At 38.9% G+C, this 25,166-nt stretch overlaps 1 protein-coding gene across 5 annotated transcripts in view; it reads left to right on the forward strand.

The window, feature by feature from the left end:
- Nucleotides 1-25,166, forward strand: part of cacna1ba (calcium channel, voltage-dependent, N type, alpha 1B subunit, a) — a 214,112-nt gene that overhangs the window by 62,840 nt on the left and 126,106 nt on the right. For all 5 annotated transcript variants that reach the window (XM_049470674.1, XM_049470673.1, XM_049470676.1 and 2 more), the window contains exons 3-5: nucleotides 1,582-1,673; nucleotides 3,798-3,950; nucleotides 5,216-5,403. In XM_049470674.1, coding sequence (XP_049326631.1) covers nucleotides 1,582-1,673; nucleotides 3,798-3,950; nucleotides 5,216-5,403 — 433 coding nt within the window. The remainder of the gene's footprint in view (nucleotides 1-1,581; nucleotides 1,674-3,797; nucleotides 3,951-5,215; nucleotides 5,404-25,166) is intronic.

A 25,166-nucleotide genomic window follows, 5' to 3' on the forward strand; every position in this document is an offset into this window, starting at 1 on the left:
CATAAATACAGCTCTGAAAAAATGAAGAGACCACTTCAGTTTCTGAATCAGTTTCTCTGATTTTGCTATTTATAGGTTTAGGTTTGAATAAAACGAACATTGTTGTTTTATTCTACAAACTACAGACAAAATTTCTCCTGAATTACAAATAAAATATTGTCATTTAGAACATTTATTTGCAGAAAATGAGAAATGTTTGAAATTACAAAATAAAGATGCAGAGCTTTCAGACCTCAAATAATGCAAAGAAAACAAATTCATATTCATAAAGTTTTAGGAGTTCAGAAATCAGTATTTGGTGGAATAACTCCCAAGGTGTTTAATCACAGTTTTCATGCATCTTGGCATGTTCTCCTCCACCAGTCTTACACACTGCTTTTGAATAACTGTATGCCTTCACTCCTGATGCAAAAATTCAAGCAGTTCAGTTTGGTTTGATGGTTTGTGATCATCCATCTTCCTCTTGATTATATTCCAGAGGTTTTCAATTTGTTAAAATCAAAGAAACTCATCATTTCTAAGTGGTTTCTTATTTTTTTCCAGAGCTGTATATGTGTGTGTGTGTGTTTCTACTTATCAGCACTGATAGTTTTATAACTGATTGATAGTAAACTATCATGTTTTTCAATGATCTCTGAGGATGAGTCATAATTTTACATTAATAACTGATTTATAGATTTCACCAGCTCTACAATGGACAATTTCAGTCCCTTTTTTAGAATGAGCCATTTAAGGGCTCTGACACTTTTATGCAAATAGGCTGTAGCTGGCCATACCATGCATACGCTGATCATTAGGCCTGTCATGATAATTGCATTATCGATTTATCGTACAATAAATGGACATGACCTCAATAATATTTGATAACCGTTATATTGTTTCTTGCGTTTTATTGTGTTTATTTGTATGTTTGTTAACATATATAACAGTGAACAGTATTTTAGTCATGCAATGACCAATGTTACTGTGACTACATACACAGAGTGTGGACTGCAGGTGTAGGTGAATAAATATACATTTACGAATCTATGATTAATTATAATTTAGGGTATTATTAATTTCTATTATATCATCATTATCATTATATCAATGGCATTTAATGGTCTTAAAATGGCAATAACATTGTTTACCACAATAATTTTTGGGACGATATATCATCCACAAATAATTCTTATTGTGACGTGATCTTACTGATCATTTACCACAAGTTACCACAAGTGTTAGCTTGTGCTAAATGGCGGATCTTTAGTTGCTTCTGTCTACAGATTTGAGAATTGGGGCGTTTGGTGTGATCCGGCTTATTTTAAATAAACAATAAAATTGTTTCACCAGTGTCGTTATAATTCTATGCACATACTTTGCGATACAATTACAGGGATTATTGTGTGTAATCCTGCTATCCTAACACACGTTTCTGCTGTGGAACAGTGATGCTGTATCTCAGCCGTGCTGATTAGCACAACAGTGGCTCAGTGATTCATTATGTATTCATGCTATGTTTTCCTCCTTTATATTCTGCTACTCACTAATGAGGGTGAGCTGTTTCTCACACTGTGCGTTCTCTGGGTTTTGTCTCTGCAGGATTTTGACCACTGTGGGGGCTGACTTTGACTTGAGGACGCTCAGGGCAGTGCGGGTCTTGCGGCCGCTGAAGCTGGTGTCTGGAATTCCTAGTAAGTTCCTGTAAAAACGTTGTTTTTTTAGGGGAAAAAGTAAGATGTTGTTAATGACAGTGTAATTATTACATTATTACATTCAATATGTTTGAGTCAGGGTTCGTAAGGTCATGAAAAACCTGGAAAAGTCATGGAATATGAAAATAGCAATTTTCAGGCCTGGATAAAATTGGGAAAAATAAAAATACTGAGAAAGTTTTGGAAAAGTCATGGAAATTTGGTCTACAAATATTTGTGTTTCTGTTTATTGATGGAGAAAATCTATTTTGAGCTAACAAATACGTCAGCTCAGAGTTAATTCAGTAATTTTAGGCCTACATAATGGAGCTCTCAGAATCTGACACACATTTTATTATTAAAGATTATGTGTCAGCATTTTTATAAGATCAATTTTGATTATTAATTATTAATTGTTTTTTAAAGTTGATGTTGATTATACAGTAGTTTAGTTGCTGTTTGGTTTTATTGTCCATGTCTGTACTGATGTGATGTCATGAAAATCATATGGTCATGAAAACTTGCCGTGAAGGCATAGAAAAGTCATGAAACAATCATGGAAATGTATTCAAAAGTTCAAAAGTGTATGAAACCTGTTGAGTGTTACCATACAGTAGAATGCTTGTGTCATTTGGCTCTGATTAGTTATTTGAAGCTTTCTTTTATTTAGAAACAATAGAAGACTTTAAAAAAGTCCACACCTATAGATTTTGTTTGTTCTGGTCCAAATTGAAAAATTGTAAATAGTTTCACTTTTGGTTTGGTTTCTTTTCACACAGGGAAAAATCAAAGTGCACCACAATGCATCACAACAAACCATGTGAGAAAGATTTCTCTACTTATTGTTTAGAGCTGTTGGAGGCGGAGCAAGAAAGTAAATACAGGAAGTATGTTCTAGATTAGTGCGCATTTCTGTACAGTTTAGTATGGATTAACAGCAGAGATGGAAAATGGAATTAAGCCCTATCTGGACAGGTTTCTCTGTAAAAAAAATATTTCACACTTCTACTCAGTGATAAAACTCTTGGATCTTGACTGCAATTGAAAAAAACAGGAGGACCAGTTAGTTTTTTTTTTTTTTTAGCTTTTTTCGATCACATTACATTGAGTTCAGTAGCTCCTCCATTTCCACTCACTGTTGTGTTTTTAACATGGATCTCTGTGGAAACATGCTCCCAAAGTGTAATTACGGTGCGTGGCAGTGGACAAATAGCTATTTTATTAAACGCGAGGAGACGAAACTCAGAGATGTGTGTCCGGACGGGAATAAAATTACTGGAGGACCACAGAGTTCAGCCAAAAACAGTAGATAATTCAGCCTGTAATTTTCTCAGATGATGTCTGAGAAAAACACATACATGGCCGTTCCAGACGGGAATAAAATCACAGAGGACCCCCCATAAAAGAGATAATTACCCCAGAACCCTCTGAGAAATTAATCCCGCCTGGATTGGGTTTAGTGGAACCAGAAGAATCACGCCAAAATGAACCAGACTCCAAATCATCTAGAATAAAAAAAAAATTCTCTCATGGTTTCCAAAACTTAATAGATATCTGCTGATAAAATTTTCTTTTAACTTGGCATTTTTCACAGGTGTTGCAATTATTTCCGCAACATACCAGGTTAAACTGGCTACAGAAGCCATGCAAAGTACATCCCTACATTTTAGACCTTGAATTTTCCCAACTATAAGCTATTTTACTTTGGAAGTTTGAGCTAAATTGGACCTGTAGCCCATATATAACCAGTAATACTGTTCAAAACTGATGCAATTTCTAATGTCATGCTTCATGTTGAACTATAGAGAAATATGCACTACTTCCAAACACCTCCAGGACCTTCTTCCTGCATTTACTTTCTTGCTCCACCCCCTCCCTCAGACCAATAAGCAGAGAGAATTTTTGCACATATCTTGTCATGACACATTTTGGCACAGTTGGACTTTTCCCTGTGTGAACACAAACCAGACCAAGGGGAAATCACACCAACTGTCCACGCTCGTTAACTAATTCAGACCAGAGCAAACAAATATATCGGTAGTTGTGAAATACCCTAATCCCTAATTTTACTAAGTGTGTGTTGTGTCAGTGTACCAATGCTTCTCTCTGAATCTCTGACACCAGGTCTTCAAGTGGTCCTCAAGTCCATCATGAAAGCCATGGTGCCTCTGCTGCAGATTGGCCTGCTGCTTTTCTTTGCCATCCTCATGTTTGCCATCATTGGCCTGGATTTCTACATGGGCAAGTTCCACCGAACCTGCTTCAGAATCGACACAGGTACACAACTTATTATGCAAAAAAAGCTTCTTATGGTGATTTTCAGGCTTTTAGTATGTGCTCTTTATTGCCTTTTTTTTAAAAAGGCTTTACTGTTGTGACAGTTGTTGTATGGCAGAGAATGTTGGGATTCCCTTTTAATATATCGATTATATTGATATGTTTGCCATATTATAAAATGTTTTGACATGATAAAAAACCCTTTGTACCATATATGTCTCTATTTCCTAACTGTTGCTAAGCTAAATACTGTGCACGTTTTGTGCATTTTTGTTATTACACGACTTTATGTACTACAGACAATTTTACCAAAGCTAACCTTTGACTATGCTAACAGTGTTAACCTAGTACAATGCTAACAGTGCTATTCTGGGACAATGCTAGCAGTGTAATCCTAGGACTATGCTAACAGTGTTAACCTAGTGCAATGCTACCAATGCTAAACTAGGAAATTGCTAACAAAGCTTACCTGGGACTATGCTAACAGTGCTAACTTGAGACAATGCTAACAGTGCTATTCTGGGACAATGCTAGCAGTGCTAATTTGAGACAGTGCTAACAGTGCTAATCTGGGACTATGCTACCAATGCTAACCTGGGGAAATGCTAATAGTACTAACCTGGGAATATGTTAACAGTGTTAACCTGGGACTGTGTTTACAGTGCTAATCTGTGACTATGCTAAAAGTGTTATCCTAGTACAATGCTACCAAAGCTAATCTGTGACAATGCTAACAGTACTAACCTGTCTCAATGCTACCATGGGAAAATGCTACCAATGCTAATATGGGACAATGCTACCAATGCTAACCTGGCACAATTCTACCAATACTAACCAGGGACTATGCTAACACTACCAACCTTTCACAATGCTACCAATGCTAACATGGGGAAATGCTACCAATGCTATCCTGTAACTATTCTAACAGTGGTAACCAGGGACAATGCTACCAATGCTATCCTGTAACTATGCTAACAGCGCTAACCAGTGACAATGCTAACCTGGGACTATGCTAACAGTGTTGTCCTTTGACAGTGCTATCAGTGCTAACCTGGGACTATGCTAACAGTGCTAACCTGGAACATAAAAATAAGACATATTTAGATGGATTTGTCATAATAGATCAATAAAGAATTGTCAAACCAGTTGAGGTAATCTCCACAGTCTTTAGCTTTTAATTTTTAGCTACGACATCCGGTTTCCAGGGTAAATAGAATGCAGCATAATCTCCTTGCTCTGTGACTGATGATTTTCTCCTCTCTCAGGTGAGCAGGCGGCTGAATTTCCGTGTGGGGAGGAAGCTCCAGCTCGGACCTGTGAAAACGGAACACGTTGTGATAGTTACTGGATAGGCCCCAACTTTGGCATCACCAACTTCGACAACATCCTCTTCGCCATACTCACTGTCTTCCAGTGCATCACCATGGAGGGCTGGGTGGAAATCCTTTACAATGTGAGTAATGCTGGACTATTACAATGATCTTATTGTTGTAATGAGTAAATTACTGGATGGAAAGTAGGCTCTGTTGTCCTATTGGCTGATTCTACCTCTTGTATCCTCTGGATACAAGATACAAGAGAAGATATGGTTGGGCATGAATGCATGTAGGTTCTGTGTGGCAACCTGCAGCACATTTATTCACAGATGTTGCAGCTGGGACTGTAGATCCTGCTCTCATAGGTTGCCAATTTTTTTTACGCTTTAGCTGGAAATCTGTTTGCAATTTCTGGGAAAGTCTTGCTGTGTGTGGGCTGTGTGAGCATTGTCCTGGAGGGGTAGGTTCGAGGAAGGGATAGGGCTTGTTAGCCCTTCATACGGAGATTTTTAAGAGGCACACTTTAAACAAAGGAGTATGAGAATCACTAGTAAGATGGCAACACAAAGTGATGCTTAGCACTATTTTACCAGAGTTTACTGTGTAGTTTCAATGTTTAATGGCCAAATTCTTCATAACAAGTCTGAAAAAGATCACTAGTAGTTTGTCTCAGTAGGTAGTTAGCTAGCTAACTCTCCCGTTCCACCTTAAATGGTGCAACAGATGGCAGCAGCTGCAGCATTTAAGGTGGAATGGAAAAATAAAATATAAATAAATATATATATATATATATATATATATATATATATATATATATATATATATATATATATATATATATTGTATATATATCAATATCGATATGTTGTCCCAAACTAACTGTTTATCCATTGGAAATCCAATAGCATTATCATGCCTCCTTCAGTTCTGCATGTTCCTGATGGTCATCGTCTGGCCAGGGAGGTTCTCAATTTCTCATGACCTTCCATACTGCATCTTCTACCACTTCTACATCTTCTTCTTGGCAGAAACGCTAGCTGCCCTTAACTGTAGAATAGCGTTCTCTTCTTTATGGCTCCTGATTTAAATCTGAGTGAACACTGAACACGATTTGCACAGACTTTTGGTCGCAGTTGCTGCCGCAAGTCAGTGTTTTGTGCCAAAGTGGCCAATAAAACAAATGTACCCAAGAGCAGACGTGCGTGAGGCTCTGGAGCTGCTATCTCAGAAGGCTCTATCTCCTTCTTGGCAGGCAGACATGCTGGGCAGCAGCATATGCCAATCTGCTGCATCCTGCTGCTGGGTTATGATAAGCCTCTTTTTCTCTCTTTTTTTCTGCCCATAGCTATCAAGCACAGCTCCTTACCCCTTACTACAGATCCTGGAGCACGCTAGAAGCCCCTGATGCTTCTTTACAATGTATACATACATAGTATTCCCACCACTGTGGAGGCCATAATAGTCTTTTATAATTTTGTGTATGTATGTAATATACAGCTTTTGAAAAAAATAAAAGACCACTTAAAAATGATGAGTTTCTTTAATTTTACCATGTTGAAAACCTTCGGAATATAATCGAGAGGAAGATGGATGATCACAAGCCATCAAACCAAACTGAACTGCTTGAATTTTTGCACCAGGAGTAAAGGCATAAAGTTATCCAAAAGCAGTGTGTAAGACTGGTGGAGGAGAACATGGCAAGATGCATGAAAACTTTGATTAACAACCAGGGTTATTCCACCAAATATTGTTTTCTGAACTATTCGAACTTTATGAATATGAGCTTGTTTTCATTGCATTATTTGAGGTCTGAAAGCTCTGCATCTTTTTTTTTGTTGTTTTAGCCATTTCTCATTTCTCAACGATCCTTAGATCATAGGAGCAGCCCGTTTGTACCCTGCAGCACTTGGAAATTGAATCAAACTGTGGCTTTTTGAATCAGAATCAAATTGATTCGGGAAACCAGTGGTGATACCCAGCCCGCACTGTAAACCCATACTTTGTTTGAGCTCAAACGACTTAACGTTTTACATAAAATTAGATTTTGAGTTAGTTAAACATTTGTGGGCACATATACTCTACTATTCAAACTAAGATTTTTAAGTTGAACCAACTTATAATAACTGAGTTTAGTCTGTTGCCATTAACAGCTTGTTTTCCATTGGCTTCTGTCACAATCTATTTGCATACTGGGTGTGTCCAACAGTTTCTGACTAACACTCACCATCAGTGTGTAGTGATTCTCCCTGGGCTACTTTAGAAATAAATGAACTTTCCCTTTAGTTGTAGTAACTTGATGTTTTAGTTTATGCTAACTCAAGTTTTCCTTTCTCATTATTTAACTTTTTAAGGCAACCAGTTTCCTAAATTTTTTTGAAAGTAAATTCAACTCCAAAAATTTGAGCAAACCGGCTGCCTTAAAAAAGTTAAGTAAACTCAACTTATCCAGTCTTACAGTATAAAAAAAAATAAAAAAGTAAAATCAACTTCCCCTTTAGTTGTAATAACTTGATGTTCTAAGTAATGCTAAATTAAGTTTTAATTACCCATTACTTAACTCAAAATTTTTAAGTAAATTCAACGTATATGGGATTACAGTGTAGAATTCCTTAAATTGTGCAGATTGTTAAAGTGTTACCTCAGGAAACAGCTTGGGAAAATTCACACCTGCTATGTGTAGGTTCTTATTAGTCTGAAAGGAACCAGTTCCCGAACCAATTCCACCGGTTCTTTTGGTGGGAAAGGGCTAATTGTCTTGCCATGAGTATAGCATGGTAATTTTTCAGTCACGCTTAAAATATATCACCTCACAACTTCTACACAACTTCAGCACGGCAAAACAAAAAGCAGCATGATGCAACCTGGACTTATAATATTTGTCTCGTTGTGTTGAGTTGATCAATCCTGAGGATTTACTCTCTGAGGTCACTGCTGGTCTTACGGTCGGCGCCACGGCAGAAGTGTCGACCCGTCTTCAGATCCACGGCTCCAGAGCGTTTGGGTTCGGCCGTGAATAATCTCTGTTTCTGCCGCCTTAATTACGCCGCGCTGCTCCTTCCTCCCATCTGTGCCAAAAATATCATGATTAATCACATTGTCATCGGAGGCTATTACTGCAAAATTTAGCCCCGCTCTGCAGGAGGACCATCTATGACTGCTGTGTAATCCATCATGCTGCTTGTGTGTCTGGAGGTCTGATGGTCAGGTAATCGGGCACGGGGTGCTTCGGGAGGTGTCGGAGGTCTAATGCACCGCGGGTTTGATGGAGACGTTGGGAAAGAGAGTGGGCCCACGTGTCTCATTTCCTGTCATTAAAGCCCCCTCGTTCTTCTCGTCCGTCCCGCCGTCCGTCGTTCACGGGCAACAGCTGCTGATAGGTTATGGAGCGAAAAATGAGCTGGGGATGCGCCGCCCTTCCAGGAAGCCTTATCTGTTATCATTTACGAGGCACCCATATGGTAACATGATGCCCCATCTGATGTTTGATGATTAAACGGTCTGCCCTGTCGTGTCCAGTGTCTCACTGTAGCGTTGTGTCAGATGGTGGTAGTATAGTAGTAGTAGGGCTAGGTATCACCGCTGGTTTCCCGAATCAATTCGATTCCGATTCAATTTTCAAGTGCTGCAGGGTACTAATGTGTTGAGAATCTCTGGTTTAAATTTAACATAATGCTGCTTTGGCATCAGCAGCCAGAGTACGAGAGAGTCTGAGAAAACCTCTTAGAGTGGGTAGATAGTGTTCTCTCTACTCATTACTCGTAGTGTGATGTTGATAAGCACAGGCATCTGTTGTCCAATGCATTAGCCCTGGGGATCCGGCGCTTTCCTCCAAGCACCCTGGCCACCAAAAATAGCGAAAAAAAAATGGTAACCCATCGGCTGCATTAAATACCGATACTAATGCTGCAATTGTGATGCTCACGGTGCAAGGCTAAAACCACCATAGCAATGCTAATATCACAATAGTGATGCTAAGCAAGGCCCGGCGGCCAGCATTTTAACGCTGCTAACAATGTGGTAACATTGCTAACAATGTGGTAGTGTTGCTAACAATGTGGTAGTGTTGCTAACAATGTGGTAGTGTTGTTAACAATATGGTAGTGTTGCTAAAAATGTGGAAGTGTTGCTAACAATGTGGTAGTGTTGCTAACAATGTGGAAGTGTTGCTAACAATGTGGCAGTGTTGCTAACAATGTGGAAGTGTTGCTAACAATGTGGAAGTGTTACTAACAATGTGGAAGTGTTACTAACAATGTGGAAGGTTTGCTAACAATGTGGAAGTGTTGCTAAAAATGTGGTAGTGTTGCTAAAAATGTGGTAGTGTTGCTAACAATGTGGAAGTGTTGCTAACAATGTGGAAGTGTTGCTAACAATGTGGAAGTGTTGCTAACAATATGGTAGTGTTGCTAACAATGTGGAAGTGTTGCCAACAATGTGGAAGTGTTACTAACAATGTGGAAGTGTTGCTAAAAATGTGGTAGTGGCGTGGAAGAGGAAGGAAGACCCGTGAGACTCATGCTGAATGCTCAACAGCTCCTTTATTTAACCGGCTTGCCACTCTTCGGGCTTCGGGCACAGCTTCGGGCACAGTCCCTTCTTCCGCTGAGGGTTATATAGCCAAACCCTCGCCCCCACCGCCAACGGGTCCCCAAAGCAGCGCGTGTCGTACGCACGCTTCTGCTTCTGTCCGGCAGCAGACTGGTTGGAGCGCGCTAGACGGTGTGCTAATTCCAGTGAAGACATAAGGTCCGAGACAAAAGTGGGTGTGTCCGAAGCGTACCCGCCCCCGTCAGGAGGCGCCCCAAAAGCCAGGGAGACCGGCGTCCTCAGTTCGCGCCCGAACATAAGCAGAGCCGGCGTGAATCCCGCCGTCTCCTGCACAGCGGAGCGACAGGCCAGCAGCACTACCGGCAGGTGCCTGTCCCAGTCACGCTGGTTCTTGTCCGACACCATGGCCAACTGCGCCGCCAGCGTGCGGTTAAAACGTTCCACCAGTCCGTCACTCTGCGGATGAAGGGGCGTCGTCCTGGTCTTATGGATTCCCAGGATGCGGCAGACCTCCGCCATGACCTCCGACTCGAAATTTCTCCCCTGGTCGCTGTGCAGTTCTTCCGGAACCCCGAATCTGCAAAAGAACTCCACCAGGATATCCGCAGTAGTGACCGCCCCTTAGTCCGGCACCGCGTAGGCCTCTGGCCACTTCGTGAAATAGTCCATCGTGATGCGTCCTACCCAGAACTGTTGTTGAAAGGGCCCCTTGCCGACATCAATCGTCAACTCCGTTAATCCTAGGAGACCTATAGGATCCCCGGTGACTGAAGAGAGAGCGATGCGCTGGCTGTTGTCAGTCACAAACTCGGCCGCTACCTCCGTCGCTAGCTCGGGCCGTATCAGAGAGACTGATGAGCCTGTGTCCACCAGCGCCACTAGCAATGTTTCTTAGACATTAAGTATATGGTTATAGTGAATATAGTAAAATCCAAGGCAAAGACCTGACAGTATTTTGCAATTTTGCCAAACAGTTACAAACTAAATATTGGGTTGGAGCAGCTTCAAGACTACAAGACTTGTGGGATGTTCCTTTATGGAAAATGATATTCCCTAATGGCAGAGTCCATTAGTGGGCAGGAAATTGATATCCTGATTGGATATTTTTTTTCATTTGGCATTTTTATTGCTACTGTTACAGTTTTAGTTCAGTATTTTAACATTAAAGTTGAATAAATGTGATATTTGTATTAATTAAATTTTATTGTACTTGTGTACATTTTTATGTCAGACCCTTACCTGAAGTTTTTTTTTTTTGAGGGATGTATCTGTTTTAAACGAGTCTTGGGAGCGTTTACACTCCTGACACTCAAAACGCATTAAGTGACCAGGTGTAAACAGGTCATTAGGCCTTTTCTGAGGGTGAGACTGAGGGTCAGAGATCCCACAGGGCGTTATTAGGTTTGCTTCACTGTTGAAAACCTGCTCTATATGTGTCGCACTGCTCAAACAAATCTGCCTTAAAGCTGGCCTGGTGTTTTAAGATCAGGTAGATTGAATTGTTTGCTCAAGCTCTGCTAGACAGCTGCTCCTTCCAGTCATGTGCTGCATGAACAAGGGGGGGGGGGTGGGGTTGCCAGCTATTGTTATGCTGTTTCCTTGAGGGCTGTTGGAATATGACACCATCCCACGTAGCTAATGGAAGAGGCCTGGAAGAGTCCCTGGATGCTGTGAATTTTCCATAGAACGTAAAAGCAAATCAGTGTGTAGATATGCAGTAGAGACAGTATATTACCCATACTGCACATGGAAGGAAGTGTCAGAATACTGACGACATATGATGACAGATTTATGCTTATACACTCTAAAAAGTGATTTTGTGATTTAGTCAGGAGAACTACAGTAATATTATCAAGTTGAGTAAACTTACCGGCCAGAACAACTCAATAAAATAAGTTCACAAAAAAAACTTCAATCTAAAAAAAAACGTAAAAAAGTTTGTTGAGCCGAAGAAAAAATATGATTTCATCCAACTTTTAGTTACTACACGTGTCAATGCTTGTTCTACAGTGCTGATTCATACAGCTTTCCCATAGGCTCCTGGCACCATATATTTGCATATTGGGTGTGGCCACTCCTCTGCTTACAATCTTTGTGTTGTCTGTTGCCCAAAGCTACCTTATCCTAGTTCTATAAAAATTTGCTAAATATGAATACCTACACTGCAAAAAATCCATTGGCAAAAAATAGACAAAATATATGTAAATTGAGAAGTAACCCCTTAAATCAAGCAAAAAAAATCTCCCAAAGGGGATGAGCAATTTTTTCTTAATAAGAATTTTAAAAATAAGCAATCACAAAATATCGAAATGAGTGAAATAAATAAAATTAATTAATAAATTACATTAGTACACAATAATCAGAATAACTAGACTAATAACATTTTGTGCTTATTTTGGGTTCAAATGACTTAAAATAAGGTGAAAATTTTAGGTGAGTCTGAATAAGATTATATTCCTAAACAATCTTACTCTTACGATGTTTAGTAAGACAAAAATTATTACCAGAGAAAAAAAATAAGATTTATTGCCTTGAAATTAGATAATTTCACTTGCTAAGATTGGAAAATGAAATCTGCATCTCCATAAAAGTTGTCAGCAGAGAGAAGTTCTGAGAAGTGCTGTAATATTTTCCTGGAAAACGTTCTGCACTGACTTTAGACTTGATAATAAAACACAGAGAGATGACATGTCTCTCCAAACCATCACTGATTGGTGAAAACTTCACTCTAGACCTCAAGCAGTTTGGACTGTGTGTCTCTCCACTCTTCCTCCAGACTCTGCTCCCTTGATTTACAAATGAAATGTAAAATTTACTGATGATCAGTGATGGTTTGGAGAGTCATGTCTGTCATCTGCTGGTGTTGATCCACTGTGTTTTATTATCAAGTCTAAAGTCAGTGCAGTTTTATTTTCCCACAAAATCTTACAGCACTTCATGCTTCCCTCTGCTGACAACTTCTATGGAGATGCGGTTAGATTTCATTTTCCAGCAGGACTTGGCACAATGCCCACAGTACTGCCACAAGTACCAATTGGTCTTATATATAATATTCTAATTTTCTGAGATACTGATTTTGGGGTTTTAATTGACTGTAAGCCATAATAAAATCATCAACAGGAAAAGAAATAAAAACTTAAAATAGATCAATCTGTGTGTTTCATACACCTATATAATATACATGAGTTTCACATTTTGAACTGAATTACTGAAATAAAGTAACTTTTCAATGATATCCTTGTTATTCTCTGACCTCGGCTACACTTTTTTAATCTGGCCTCACCTTTGCTGTTGACACACGATGCACATTTTTCAGAGCTAACCTTTATAGATGCATATGTAACCCAAAATAGCCCGGCACATTTGCTCCTGGGGAGAGTGTGGGTGGTCCACCCTTATAAAGGGCAGTTGATGCCAGCTTCTCTCCAGGTGCCCCGCCTGTCATGGTCACCATTCTTCAGACGGCGTTTCTGCTTCAGTTTAAAAACACTCACAAACACGGTTTACTGATTCAGGATCAGCAGCAGCTGAGTTAAAGAGAACTGGAACTAAATAAAGTAAATTATTCATCAAACAAGCAATTAATCAATCAGATACAATCATCTTTTATTTCCTTTGGCATAAATCCGGGTTGGGTTTAAAAACTTTCCTTGTTTTAAAATATTTTACAATTTATTTATGCGGTTTTTGACACATTGTTGCCTCAGTGAAAGGAGTTAATGAAATATATTATTAAATAAAGCTCAGCTGTTGGAAATGCTTCCTGTCACCTGACACCTATCAAAGTTTAATACTTTCTACAATAAAAAAATGATTTAGGGATATTAATACAAACACAATATAACTACAAAATCAAGTCACAAAAAATATGAATAAATAAATTAATAAATATAAGATCATAAATGCATATAGAAAAAAAATCAATTAAAATAGCAAGAAACAAAACCTATATTCTAAATATAAATGCACTGCCATAAGTAAAGTGGAAAGTAATTATTAATTATTAATAAGACGAATAAATGAATGGATATACATACTGAAAAAAACAATGTATGTACAAATAAATATACATATATGGATATAAATACAAATACAATATCTCACTAAACAAGTTAATAAAACATAATAATATTTTATTAATGCATTATATATCAAAACATGTATCATGTACTTTAATCCTGTACATAACAAAAAATATATAGTTTAGAAATTTAATACAATTTTAATCATGCTCTTGTTATCAAATAAACCTCCACCATTTAGTCAGATTGAATTCTCCTGATAATTGTGTTCTTCTGACTTCAGCATCTGTTAATTATCACATTAACTTTCAGTCATTAAAGTCATTAAAATCTTTCATTTGCTTCATCATTAATTTCTCATTTAAACTGATAGAATCATCAATAATATAAAGCTCATGTTCCAGTACAGTTCATCTTCATGACTGAGACTGACTGCAGCCTGTGGAACTGGGTAGGCAGAAGGAAACTGGGAACACTGGCTGAGCTGCAGATGTAGCTGAGGAACATACAGTGCCCAGTGTAGCCCTCTGATAATACACTAACAACAGAGGGGGGGGGTGTTATTACTATTTTTTAATATTAAGTACTTCTTTGACAAAAGTTATTAATTGCAATTTGTGCCAATTAAAATTGAAATTGACCCATAGAGAGAGACAGAATGAGAAAAGAGATTATATATAAAGAGAAGGAGGGAGAGAGAAAGAAAGAGGGGATAGATAGATGCCAATTGAGATTTAATCTATGAATCTTTGACAAAGAAAGAGAGCAAGATGGATGGAGAGAGGGGAGGAGAGAGAAAGAAAGAGAGAGCAAGATGGAGGGAGAGAAAAAAAGAGAGAAAGAAGAATTAATTGCAATGCATACCAATAAATCTATTTTCAATTGAAATTGATAGGTAAAGAGAGATAGAGAGAGCAAGAAAGAGAGAGAGAGGTATAGAGAGTGTGTGTGTGAGAGAGAGAGAGAGAGAAATAAAGAAGTATAAAGAAAGGAGAGAAAAAGAAGAGAGGAATAGAACGAAAGAGAGAGACAGAGAGAAAAAATGAAAAGAAAGAGATTCGGATAGAGAGAGAAAGAGAAAGTGAGTGTGAGAGAAAGAGAGGTTTAGATAGATAGATAGATAGATAGATAGATAGATAGATAGATAGATAGATAGATAGATAGAGAGAATTATATTGCAATGCATGCCAATAAATCTATTTTAAATTGAAATTGATAGGTAGAGCGAGATAGAGAGAGACAGAAAGAGAGAGAGAGAGAGAGGAGAGGAGATGAGAGGAGAGGAGAGAAAGGAGAGGAGAGGAGAGAGAGAGGAGGGGGAGAAAATGAGTTGAAATGTATGCCGATAGAATTATTATAAGTTGAAATTGAGAGAGAGAGATAGAAAGACGGAAAGAAAGAGAGTCAGAAAGAGATATACTGATATAAAGAGAGAAAGTGAGTGAGAGAGAGAACTAGAGGGAGAGAGAAATACTGATAGAAAGAGAGAGACAAAGAGAGAGAGAGAGAGAGAGAGAGGAGAGAGATAGAGGTAGAAGAACAGGATGCTGTGTAGAATAGAATGAGCCTGAGGAAATAGCTCCTGCCTCCAGCCCACAGCCAAGTCAAGGGTGTTGTAATTCTGCAATTATGCTGGTTCTGGTCGGGTCGTGTAGAGAGATTCAGAGAGTATGTGCTGCCTCCTCTCTCTCTCTCTCTTTCTCTCTCTCTCTCTCTCTGTCTGTCTCTCTTTCTCTCTCTCTAATTAATTCCCCTCGGTGCGTTGTCTTAGCTGAAAAACAGAAATATCAGATTGACATCAGCAGACTCTCGGCGGAGAACGTGTTCTGCTGAACCTGAATTCTTCATTCTCTTCATTCTAATGGACCTGAGCCGGAGTCGAGAGGAAACTCGTTTATATGGGCGACTGAAGACGTGTAATATTTTGGGAATATGCAGATCAGCTGTCACAAATTGCTTATCTAGGGACTTGTAGAGATCCTAATCACTAATTGTGATTTAATGCATCATTATTTTGGGTTATGGGTAGTTTTCATTGTAATATTAGATATTAAAACTGCCAAATTGAGAAGCAGGGATTGAATGTATTTGCATCATCACATCATTTAACTGCAATACAATACAAATAACCATCACACTGGAAGTGAAATAGTGTTAATAGCGTTAATCATAACTATGCTTGAGGCAGGCCAATATTTACATATCAGAAAGGCTAGCATGGGAAGGCATTACTGCCCAAAGTGGACAGCGCAGTGGGTGGTAGTGATCGTGACCGGCAGCATCTGGCTAGGATTGTCCATGCAAACAGTTCCATGCTCCATGCCAGGTTTATCAGAAATCATCCATATTCACATTCAATGCAGAAGACCCTACACACATCCCACAAGTCAGTGCATCATCTTTAGCTTCTATCTGACATAATACTAATACTAATTCCTGTCCCATGACTTATGGCATAATGGCATGTTATGATATGGTATGATTAAAGTAAACTGCACAAATCCAATATCTTAACATTTTATTTTTTTAGAAATGGCCAAAATCTTCTTTTAGTATTTGCAACAGAGTGTGTTATTGCTAGTAAGAACAATATTATATAATAATGCATTATGTTATTATTATTATATATTATTTGTATATGTTGTCACTGCCATGCAAAATATTTCCAAAATTAAGACTTTACTAGAAAAGGGGGGAAAAAGTGTATTTACTTTGAGTGTAACTCAGTTTAACCCCCCTGTTATGTTAAGCAATGGTGTTCCCAGGTCAATTTGACCCAGTGCATGTTTAATTATCCAATTAATATCTAAAATAAAATGTTTCTAAAATAATAATTATTAAACTTTTTTCAATGTTTCACTACTTTCCTACTTTTGAAAGACCAACATACAGTATTAGACATAGTCTAACTAGTTTTACATAACAATGCAATTTGTTTTATTTTTTTGTTTATTGCAGGAGGTTATATGTTGATTTCACTAATTAAGGCAAGCAGAAGAAGTTTTATACTAAAACAAATACTTTTAAACGGGTCAATTTGACCTGTAACATAAAAGGAGGGTTAATTTATTAAGTTATTTTGGAGCCTTTATTAATATATCCTTATTTAAATCTTAGACACAATTAAATAAAAACACTGCCCAATTCAATGTATGCCAAATAGTGAAAAAACTAAATGTACAAACTTAAAAAACTGACAGCAATCACATTCAAAAAGCATAGTTTCTATGGTGGATGAAACCATGGGTAGCCATATGTTTACCTATCAGTGCTGGGGGCTTGGGTTCAAGTCTATACCTGTGTGGAGTTTCCACATTTTCCTTGTATTTATGTGGACATTACTACCACAGTAGACAGCATGGTCAGTAGTAAAGATCCTAATCGGATCCTGTCTGGCTAGAACTGTCCATTTAAACAGAAAAGAAACTCTTATTTAGCATTATTTAGCTTTCATAGGACGTGGCAAAAGTCATGTGACACGTCACCCATACTCCTGAACGATATCTCGTACAGTATACGTTTAGTCAGTTCTTTCATTAAGGAGAGAGAGGGAAAGAATGATATCATCATATCTGAGTAAATGTACTTTCAGCATTTCCATTGAAGCAGTGCTCATATGGAGCAGTTGAGTCACTAAGTTGATATGAGAGCCTCGGTGGTGTCCTGTGACCCGTCTCGCTGGCATGCTGCATGCTGTTGCTCTGATTTCTGTATTGATCAATCTCTCATTAAGCATTTAAAAATTGCCCTGCAGGGAACAGGGAGGGATCGAGTTTGGGTTCAAATAAGTTTGGAAGGGCTTGTCTGGTGTGTGGTTTGGGTTATTTGAATGCTGGCTTGCTAGTTTGAGTAGATAAAGAGGGTTGTAATATGATCATTAGTGAGATGTGTGTGGTACAAATGCTGTTCAACAGCTTTAACACATCATTCACAAGTGCTTTATTAGAAATGACAAATGAATCAGCTAGCTATCGGTATTAGAAGTAAATACAAAAGAAAATACTGTAGAATGTGTAAAACTAATTTACCACTAACTGGACATCCCTCTCAAGAGTTTCTTTTTTAAGCCCATACATTGAGTAGCTATCAGCACAGCAACACTAACAAACGATGCAGACCACATTTAACCACCACCAAAAGTAGAAGCTGCGGAAAGTGATAGATTTTTAGTGCTTGATAAGCACTTTGCAGCTCTGCAATAAGGGGCTGCCATATTGTAGGGTTTCTCAATGAGGGGGCCGCGGACCACCAGGGGGCCGCGAAGCACCCTCTAGGGGTCCGCAGGCTCATCCTCAGAGGGAGAAAGTAGTCTGTAGTGAGCGCTTTAAATCAGTCTCAAACTTTAAATCAGCTCCGCCCTCCTCACGATTCCGCTGTGTGTGAGAGAGGCACATACCAGCCTCTCACACACAGAACAGCTGCCTTTCAACCATTAAGGAGAAGCTGAAAACGCATTTATATAACTGTAGATCACAGTGAGGTTAATTAAAAAGCTTAAACTTATGGTTGACTACACCTGTTGCTTCATTTGAATTAAAATAACGTCACGGATAAGCCCACACGGATACGCCCACACACAGTGAGTCTGTCGAGTTGTGCTACCCTGTCAAACCGTGCTACTCTTATGTGTATATATAAAGGTAAAAATACAAAAGAAGAACAATATTAGAGCATGTTTCCAGTAAGAAGTTCATGTTCATGAAGCTCATGAAGTTCTCAGAGAGTTGAGGAGCACATTGAATTCTGCCGTGATTTGAGCGGCCGTGGTTTTATGTTTTTTGGATACAATCCGGGTTAGCACCCGAACATCCCTTTCAGACAGCTTCCTCTTACAGCGTCCACAGTTAATCCTGTTGTATGTGGTTGGTCCTTCTTGGTGGTGTGCTGACATTACCCTGGATACCGTGGCTCTTGATACATCACAAAGACTTGCTGTCTTGGTCACAGATGCACCAGCAAGACGTGCACCAACAATTTGTCCTCTTTTGAACTCTGGTATGTCACCCATAATGTTATAGTGTGCATTGCAATATTTTGAGCAAAACTGTGCTCTTACCCTGCTAATTGAACCTTCACACTCTGCTCTTACTGGTGCAATGTGCAATTAATGAAGATTGGCCACCATTGGCTGGTCTAATTTAGCCATAAAACCTCCCACACTAAAATGACAGGTGTTTCAGTTTCATTGTCCATTTTCACAAAGAACAATAAAAAAGTGTATTTTAAGTGAAAGGACACCTTTAAAAAGGAAGAAAGAAAGGTTTTGAAATGAACAACAGGTGTCCACAAACTTTTGTCCCCTCATAAATTGTTATATAATGACCCAATCAGTGCTGTATTCTCTGTAGTCACACATACGCCGAGAACAGGAAGCAGCACTAACCTCAATTTGCTGCTGGCATAGAACTGTCCTCCCAAACACATTTCCTCCCTCTCCTGCTCTGAACTGGCATCTCCCGTAAGTGTTGCGGTGCGGGCTGGTGCTGCAGGCCCCCGGGGAGCCTGATGAAGAAGAATAGGATGTAGAGCAGCAGGGAGGAGGCCTAATAGAGGATGAATGCTCCTGCACAACGCCAGCCAGACCTTGACACTCCCAGAGATAATTCGCTTTGCTCGTACGCCACAACTTTTGGTCAATGGAAAAGATGAAGAACAGCATCCTCCCTGTTTTTTTTTTCGTGCTTGTTTTTCTCCTCCGCCGTCTGCAGAAGATGAGATGTAGCTTTCAGCTGGCTTTAACGGTTCCCAGGTGTTTTCACACTCATTTAGAAGAGACCGTCGAGACGAGAGATTCAATAAAAAAGCTAGACGTCTTAAGTCTTGTACAGGCGCAGAGCAATTGTTCGCCAAAAGAGAAAACAAAAAGCTCGGGAAGATGATTAGCTCCGGGTGCTGTTTTCCTGTAGCGAAAGGCCCGTGTTTAATATTCTCAGCTTTTCTTTTCTGTGCTGTTATTCTTTTTTTATTGACACGACAATCCACTTCAGATGCAACCTCAAACCCCAAGCCTCAAACCTCAAACGTAGTCAGCAACCTGGAGTCAAGCGAGGTGGCCATTGCATTAGTTGTGCAATTAAGGCTGTGTCTCAGTAATCAATGTTAATGGGGGATAATAGGCAGAAATGGGAAGCAGATGATGAGATGAATTACACATATTATATTGCCACTGAAATATTAATCGCAAAACAAACCTGCAGTCACTTTCAGCAAACATGGCCGGGAATTGATTGGTGTTTTAGTTTGGAATCTGTTGTACATCGAACATCGAAAACCTTTTTTTTTATTCCTGATTACCTACACTTACCTACACTACTCTGATCATAATTCTGATCAGCTTTGGTACCTAGTATCTAGCCTACCCATCTGTTCTGATCCCACAGAATACAGTTGCTACCATAGAACAAATATATGAATATATCTGGTGGAGTCCATCCTTGATCCCTCACCGCAGTGTTTTGGCTTACACACAATCAAAGATTCACCAATCACTTTTTTGGGGGCATGCTGATCATCTTTCAGCTTGATATTCCAATTGCCAATAAAATAGAATAAAGACTTTCATCACCACTAACCAGATGCACCTCTCAAAAGTGCATCTTTCGGCTCATACAGTGAGTGTGGTCCCTACTATAACAGCAAAGAAAAATAGAGAATTAAGACTTTTAACGCCATGAACCAGATACCCCTCTTGAAAGATGTTGCTGTACTAGTAGTGACTATGTTCCCTGTATTGGCTGAAAGATGCACTTTTGAGAGGGGTATATTGTTAGTGGCTATAAAAGTCTTTTTCGTTTTTTACAAATGTTAGTCTTACACATTCTTCAAAAATATGAGTCACAAAAACAACAGCGCAACTAGTACACTTAATGATCATATATTTTTGCTGAAAATCATTTGATACCAGTATGTAAAGTTTTCTATCTATAGTTTTAGCAGCCTATACAATATTGTGTTTTTTACGTTTTTGATACATTGAACATAAAAAATACTACATAACTGTGCAGGTCTGTCAATTCCTGCTTTCCAAATGCTTATGTTGTACATTTGGTATTGACTCTGTGTTATTTGCTGTTTTGTGTGGATAGAGATGTTTGTTAGCTCTGCTCTAATGCTGTACTAGTAGCAACTATACTCACTGTATGGGCTGAAAGATGCACTTTTGAGAGGCGATTCTGTTTAGTGGTGATAGAAGTATTTATTTCTTCTATTTACCACGAAGCATGTTAGTCTTACACATTCTACAAATGTATGAGTAAAAACATCAGTCTGACAACATTGGCTGTTAGTGATAACAAATTTTGGCTAAAAGTCATCTGATACCGATACCATAAAGTTTTCCATTTGTAGTTTTGGTGGCCTAAACAATATTAGGAAGGTGGTTTTAGTTTTGCTTAGATTAGATATAGCTTAGTTGATATACAATAGGTATCAGAACTCAGTATCATCAGGTATCGGTATCACAGAAGAGCTGAAGTGGTATTGGTTCATCCCTGATTAGGAATACATGAATGCTATTATTGTGTATGGATAGTAGAGTGACTCAGTGAATCATCTGGAGAGATGTAGCTCACAGTGATTGTTTGAAAACAGGCTCTCTGCTGATCTCTGCGTCTCTCTCTCTCTCTCTTCTCTCGCTTTATTTCTGGCTTTGCTCATTGATTTTTGCGAGCACAGACCCAAACATGCACACTGAGAGAAAGAGAGAAAAAAAAAAGAGAGAGAGAGGCAGCAGGGAGGAAAGAATTGGATAGAAAGAGAGAGAGAGAGAGAGAGAGAGAGTTTCTCTCCTCCACTTATCTCTCAGATTCCTCCCATGCAGAAAGAAGACAGTAAACCCAGGTGAAGTGTTTACATATCTGTACTACTAGAGGTCAGAGAATAGGGGAGAGGTCATTTCAGAGCTATTCCTTTGAGGCTCAGACTCTCAGCTCTTTCACTATTTCCATTTCCTGTAGATGATTCACAGCCCTCCATTCAGTGAATGCTCAGATGTTTGAAATGTATGAGGTTGAGGAAAGCTGATTGTGGATGCATAGAATTGATGGAGGCACACAGGTGGCCATCTGATTGACTCTAAAGCTAGCTTTAGAGTCTTGTCTTTACCTCTTTTTAGCTCTGTGTTGCCAAGATAGCAGTGAATGTTTGACAGCTAGCTGTTGTCTAGGTTGTTTTCAGTCAGTGGCGCAGCTGTGTTTTCCATTGCCTAGATAGCAGTATGCCACAAATGTAATTTCAGACCACCACAACCATGGGCATAGATATATTCGCAGTCACTGTGTTTTTTTACTGCTGGCACTTTTACCATTATTGTCCATTAAATCCGCAGTGTGTAGCATGGCAATCTTAAAGGTCTCCTTCCGCTAAAATTGTATTTTTTCCCCACTTTTCTTGTTCTTTGTGAAATACTATAGATCTCTCTGAGTTATATGTACATGCTGTATATGAAATTGTTTCTCAGCCTCCCTTGTCTGCAGTAGCTAAGAAAAGAAAAAAACTCAGAAAAACAAGTCAATCAGAGATGTTCAGAGATGTTATGTGTCTACGTCAACCAGTGAGCTCATGGCCTTGCCCACCTTGGCTCGGGAGCTGAAGCCAGGCTGGAGCAGAAGCAACACTGCCTCATTAACTAAGGAGGAGCTTACAGCTTTGTTTACTCTGTTTACAGCTTCTGTTTATAGCAGCTAGTTAGCGTTAGCTATCTTATGTAATTACCTGTAGGTTTAAACTGGATCTCCGGTTGATTCCGCGTTTTACCGAGACCTTAAATATACTCTAGGGAAGCACGGTTCGACAAGGCAGCTCAACTCGACAGAAAAGCTGAAAAAAATTGTGACGTTAACAATTAGATTATATTATATAAGGCAGCCTACGCTTGCACCGCAGCATTGACAACGTGCTGTATCTTTATAACTAAGGCTGTATCTCTGAAAACATTTTTGTCATTTGAGTTTTAGAGCGGTAAAATTTACTGTGGGGGGAAGGCAGGTAGGCATTCTTTGCTGCAGTGCTGTTATCCAATCAGAGGTGATATGTGTGCATGAATGAATATTCATGAGCAAGAGCCCAAATCTTGTCTTTCTTCAGAGACCAGTAATTCAGTGATCTAAAGCAGGGCTAAATAGAAACACCAGAACACTTTTTTTCACAAAAAAAGAAAAACGCCTCACATGGCATTCATTCATATCAGAGACCACAACAAGACATTTTTAAATGAATGAAAAAAATGATGGAATGAGACTTTTAAGAAAATGGCTTGAAAATATTATTAATGCTCCGCTGGCTTGTAGTTTGAAAGATAGCATCCCTAACATTGCTACCCCGGGGCTTGGTATGCCATAAAATGCAGAAAATGTAACTTGGGAAAATTGGGAAAACTTAGAAAAAATGGGAAGGGTATAGGAAAGGGCCCTGAAGTCTTTTTTGATGTATTCCTGGTACACACAAAGTTGTTTTCATGTCTAAACACAATGAAAACATATCCATAGACAATAGTTAAACAATTATTGAAGAAAGAAGTAATAATAAATTGTGTAATACTACTATTTAAATCTGTTTAAAATGTTTTATTTTATTCTCTTTAGCTTTTATCTTAATCCTTTTCGTTTACTGTTTTTTTACGACTGATATAAAGTGTATGTAAATTACCTCTGCTCCAGTTGGCTCCAACCTGTATCGCTTTGCCTCACTCTGTGAAAGCTGGAAATCCTTCATAAATGGACAGAATGAACTGCTCCAGGCTGAGTTAAGGGGCAGGTCTTTAAAGGGTTAATAGACTCTAAATGTGGGGGTAACAGTTACAGAGGGCAGTAACTATGCTCTTCCATGCTCTCTAATGGAAGCAGAAGAGGCTTCTCTGCACTGATGACTAATCTGGAGCTCAGGAGGGCTTGAGCTCAGCTCTGCACTCAGCACTTCTTCAAGCCCCATGACGTCCATGAGAGCAGGAGTAGATGAGGGGCCAGGGTCCGATGAGAGCCCCCGCGAGAGCGCAGTTATTGGGCCTGCGAGAGAGCAGCTACTGAGCTGTTCCTACTAAAAAACATCTCTCCGCTTTAATTAGACCCTTTAGATTTAGAACCTTTACACTGTGTTGTTTTCCAGGTTGAGATCTTCTAATATCCCGATTCTGCTGACCTGGACCCGGCATGACAGGGTTGATTGGTTCAATATTTATTAGTTTTGTTCCCTGTGGCTGCAAAATGTTGCTGCTCTGTCACTTTTTTGCTGCCATGGTTGGATTTGATTGGACATTTGTGACATCAGAACTGGTATTTTAATCACACATTTACCTCAGAACTGCATTTCTAGTTGTAAATTAATCTCCCAAATGCTATTCGAATCATACATTTACCTCATAACTATATTCTAGTTATGCATTTACCTCAGAACCTCAATTCTGGTTATGATTTACCTTAGAACTGTTATTCTAATAATACATTTACAATTCTGGTTATGAATTTACCTTTGAACTGTTATTCTAATCATACATTTACCTCAATGTTGCAATTCTAACTATAGATTTACCTCAGAACTGCAATTCTAATCATACATTTACCTCAGAACTGCTGTGCTAATCATAAAATGTACCCCAGAACTGCTGTTTCAGTTACAAATTTACCTCAGAACAGCTATTCTAATCCTGAATTTACCTTAGAACTAGAACTGCTGTTCTAGTTACAAATTTATCTCAAATCTGCTGTTTTAGGTATAACTTTACCTCTGTATTGCTATTCTATTCATACATTTACCTCAGAACTGCTATTCTAATCATACATTTGCCTCAAAACTGCTATTCTAATCATACATTTACCTCAGATCTGCTATTGTAGTTTTGTAAATAACTTTATCTTAGAATTGCTATTCTAATGCAGAATTTACCTCAGAACCGTTATTCTAATCATGCATTTTCCTCAGAAGAGCTATTTTAATCATAAATTTACCTCAGATCCGCTATTGTATTTTTGTAAATAACTTTACCTTAGAATTGCTATTCTGATAATGAATTTACTTCAGAACTGCTATTCATTAACTTACTTTAGATTTCAGGGACCATTGAAGGAGGGGCAGAATTGTCAAGTGTGGTTGCCAAATATTCGTTTCCTCTGTGATAAACACAAGAGTACAGATAGATAAATGTTGGGTTCCAGGTTGAAGGCTTCTAATATCCCACTTTTGCTGACCTAGGTGTGGCGTGACGGGGTTGATTGGTTCAGTATTTTACTCCTATCCTGTTTCTGTTCCCTGTGGCTAAGAAATTTTGCTTCTCTGTCACTTTTCTGCTGCCATGGTTGGATTCGATTGGAAAAGATATTTTGATGAGACCCTGCCAA

This window comes from Astyanax mexicanus, chromosome 22, assembly GCF_023375975.1.
Source record: "Astyanax mexicanus isolate ESR-SI-001 chromosome 22, AstMex3_surface, whole genome shotgun sequence".
Taxonomy (NCBI): Eukaryota; Metazoa; Chordata; class Actinopteri; order Characiformes; family Acestrorhamphidae; genus Astyanax; species Astyanax mexicanus.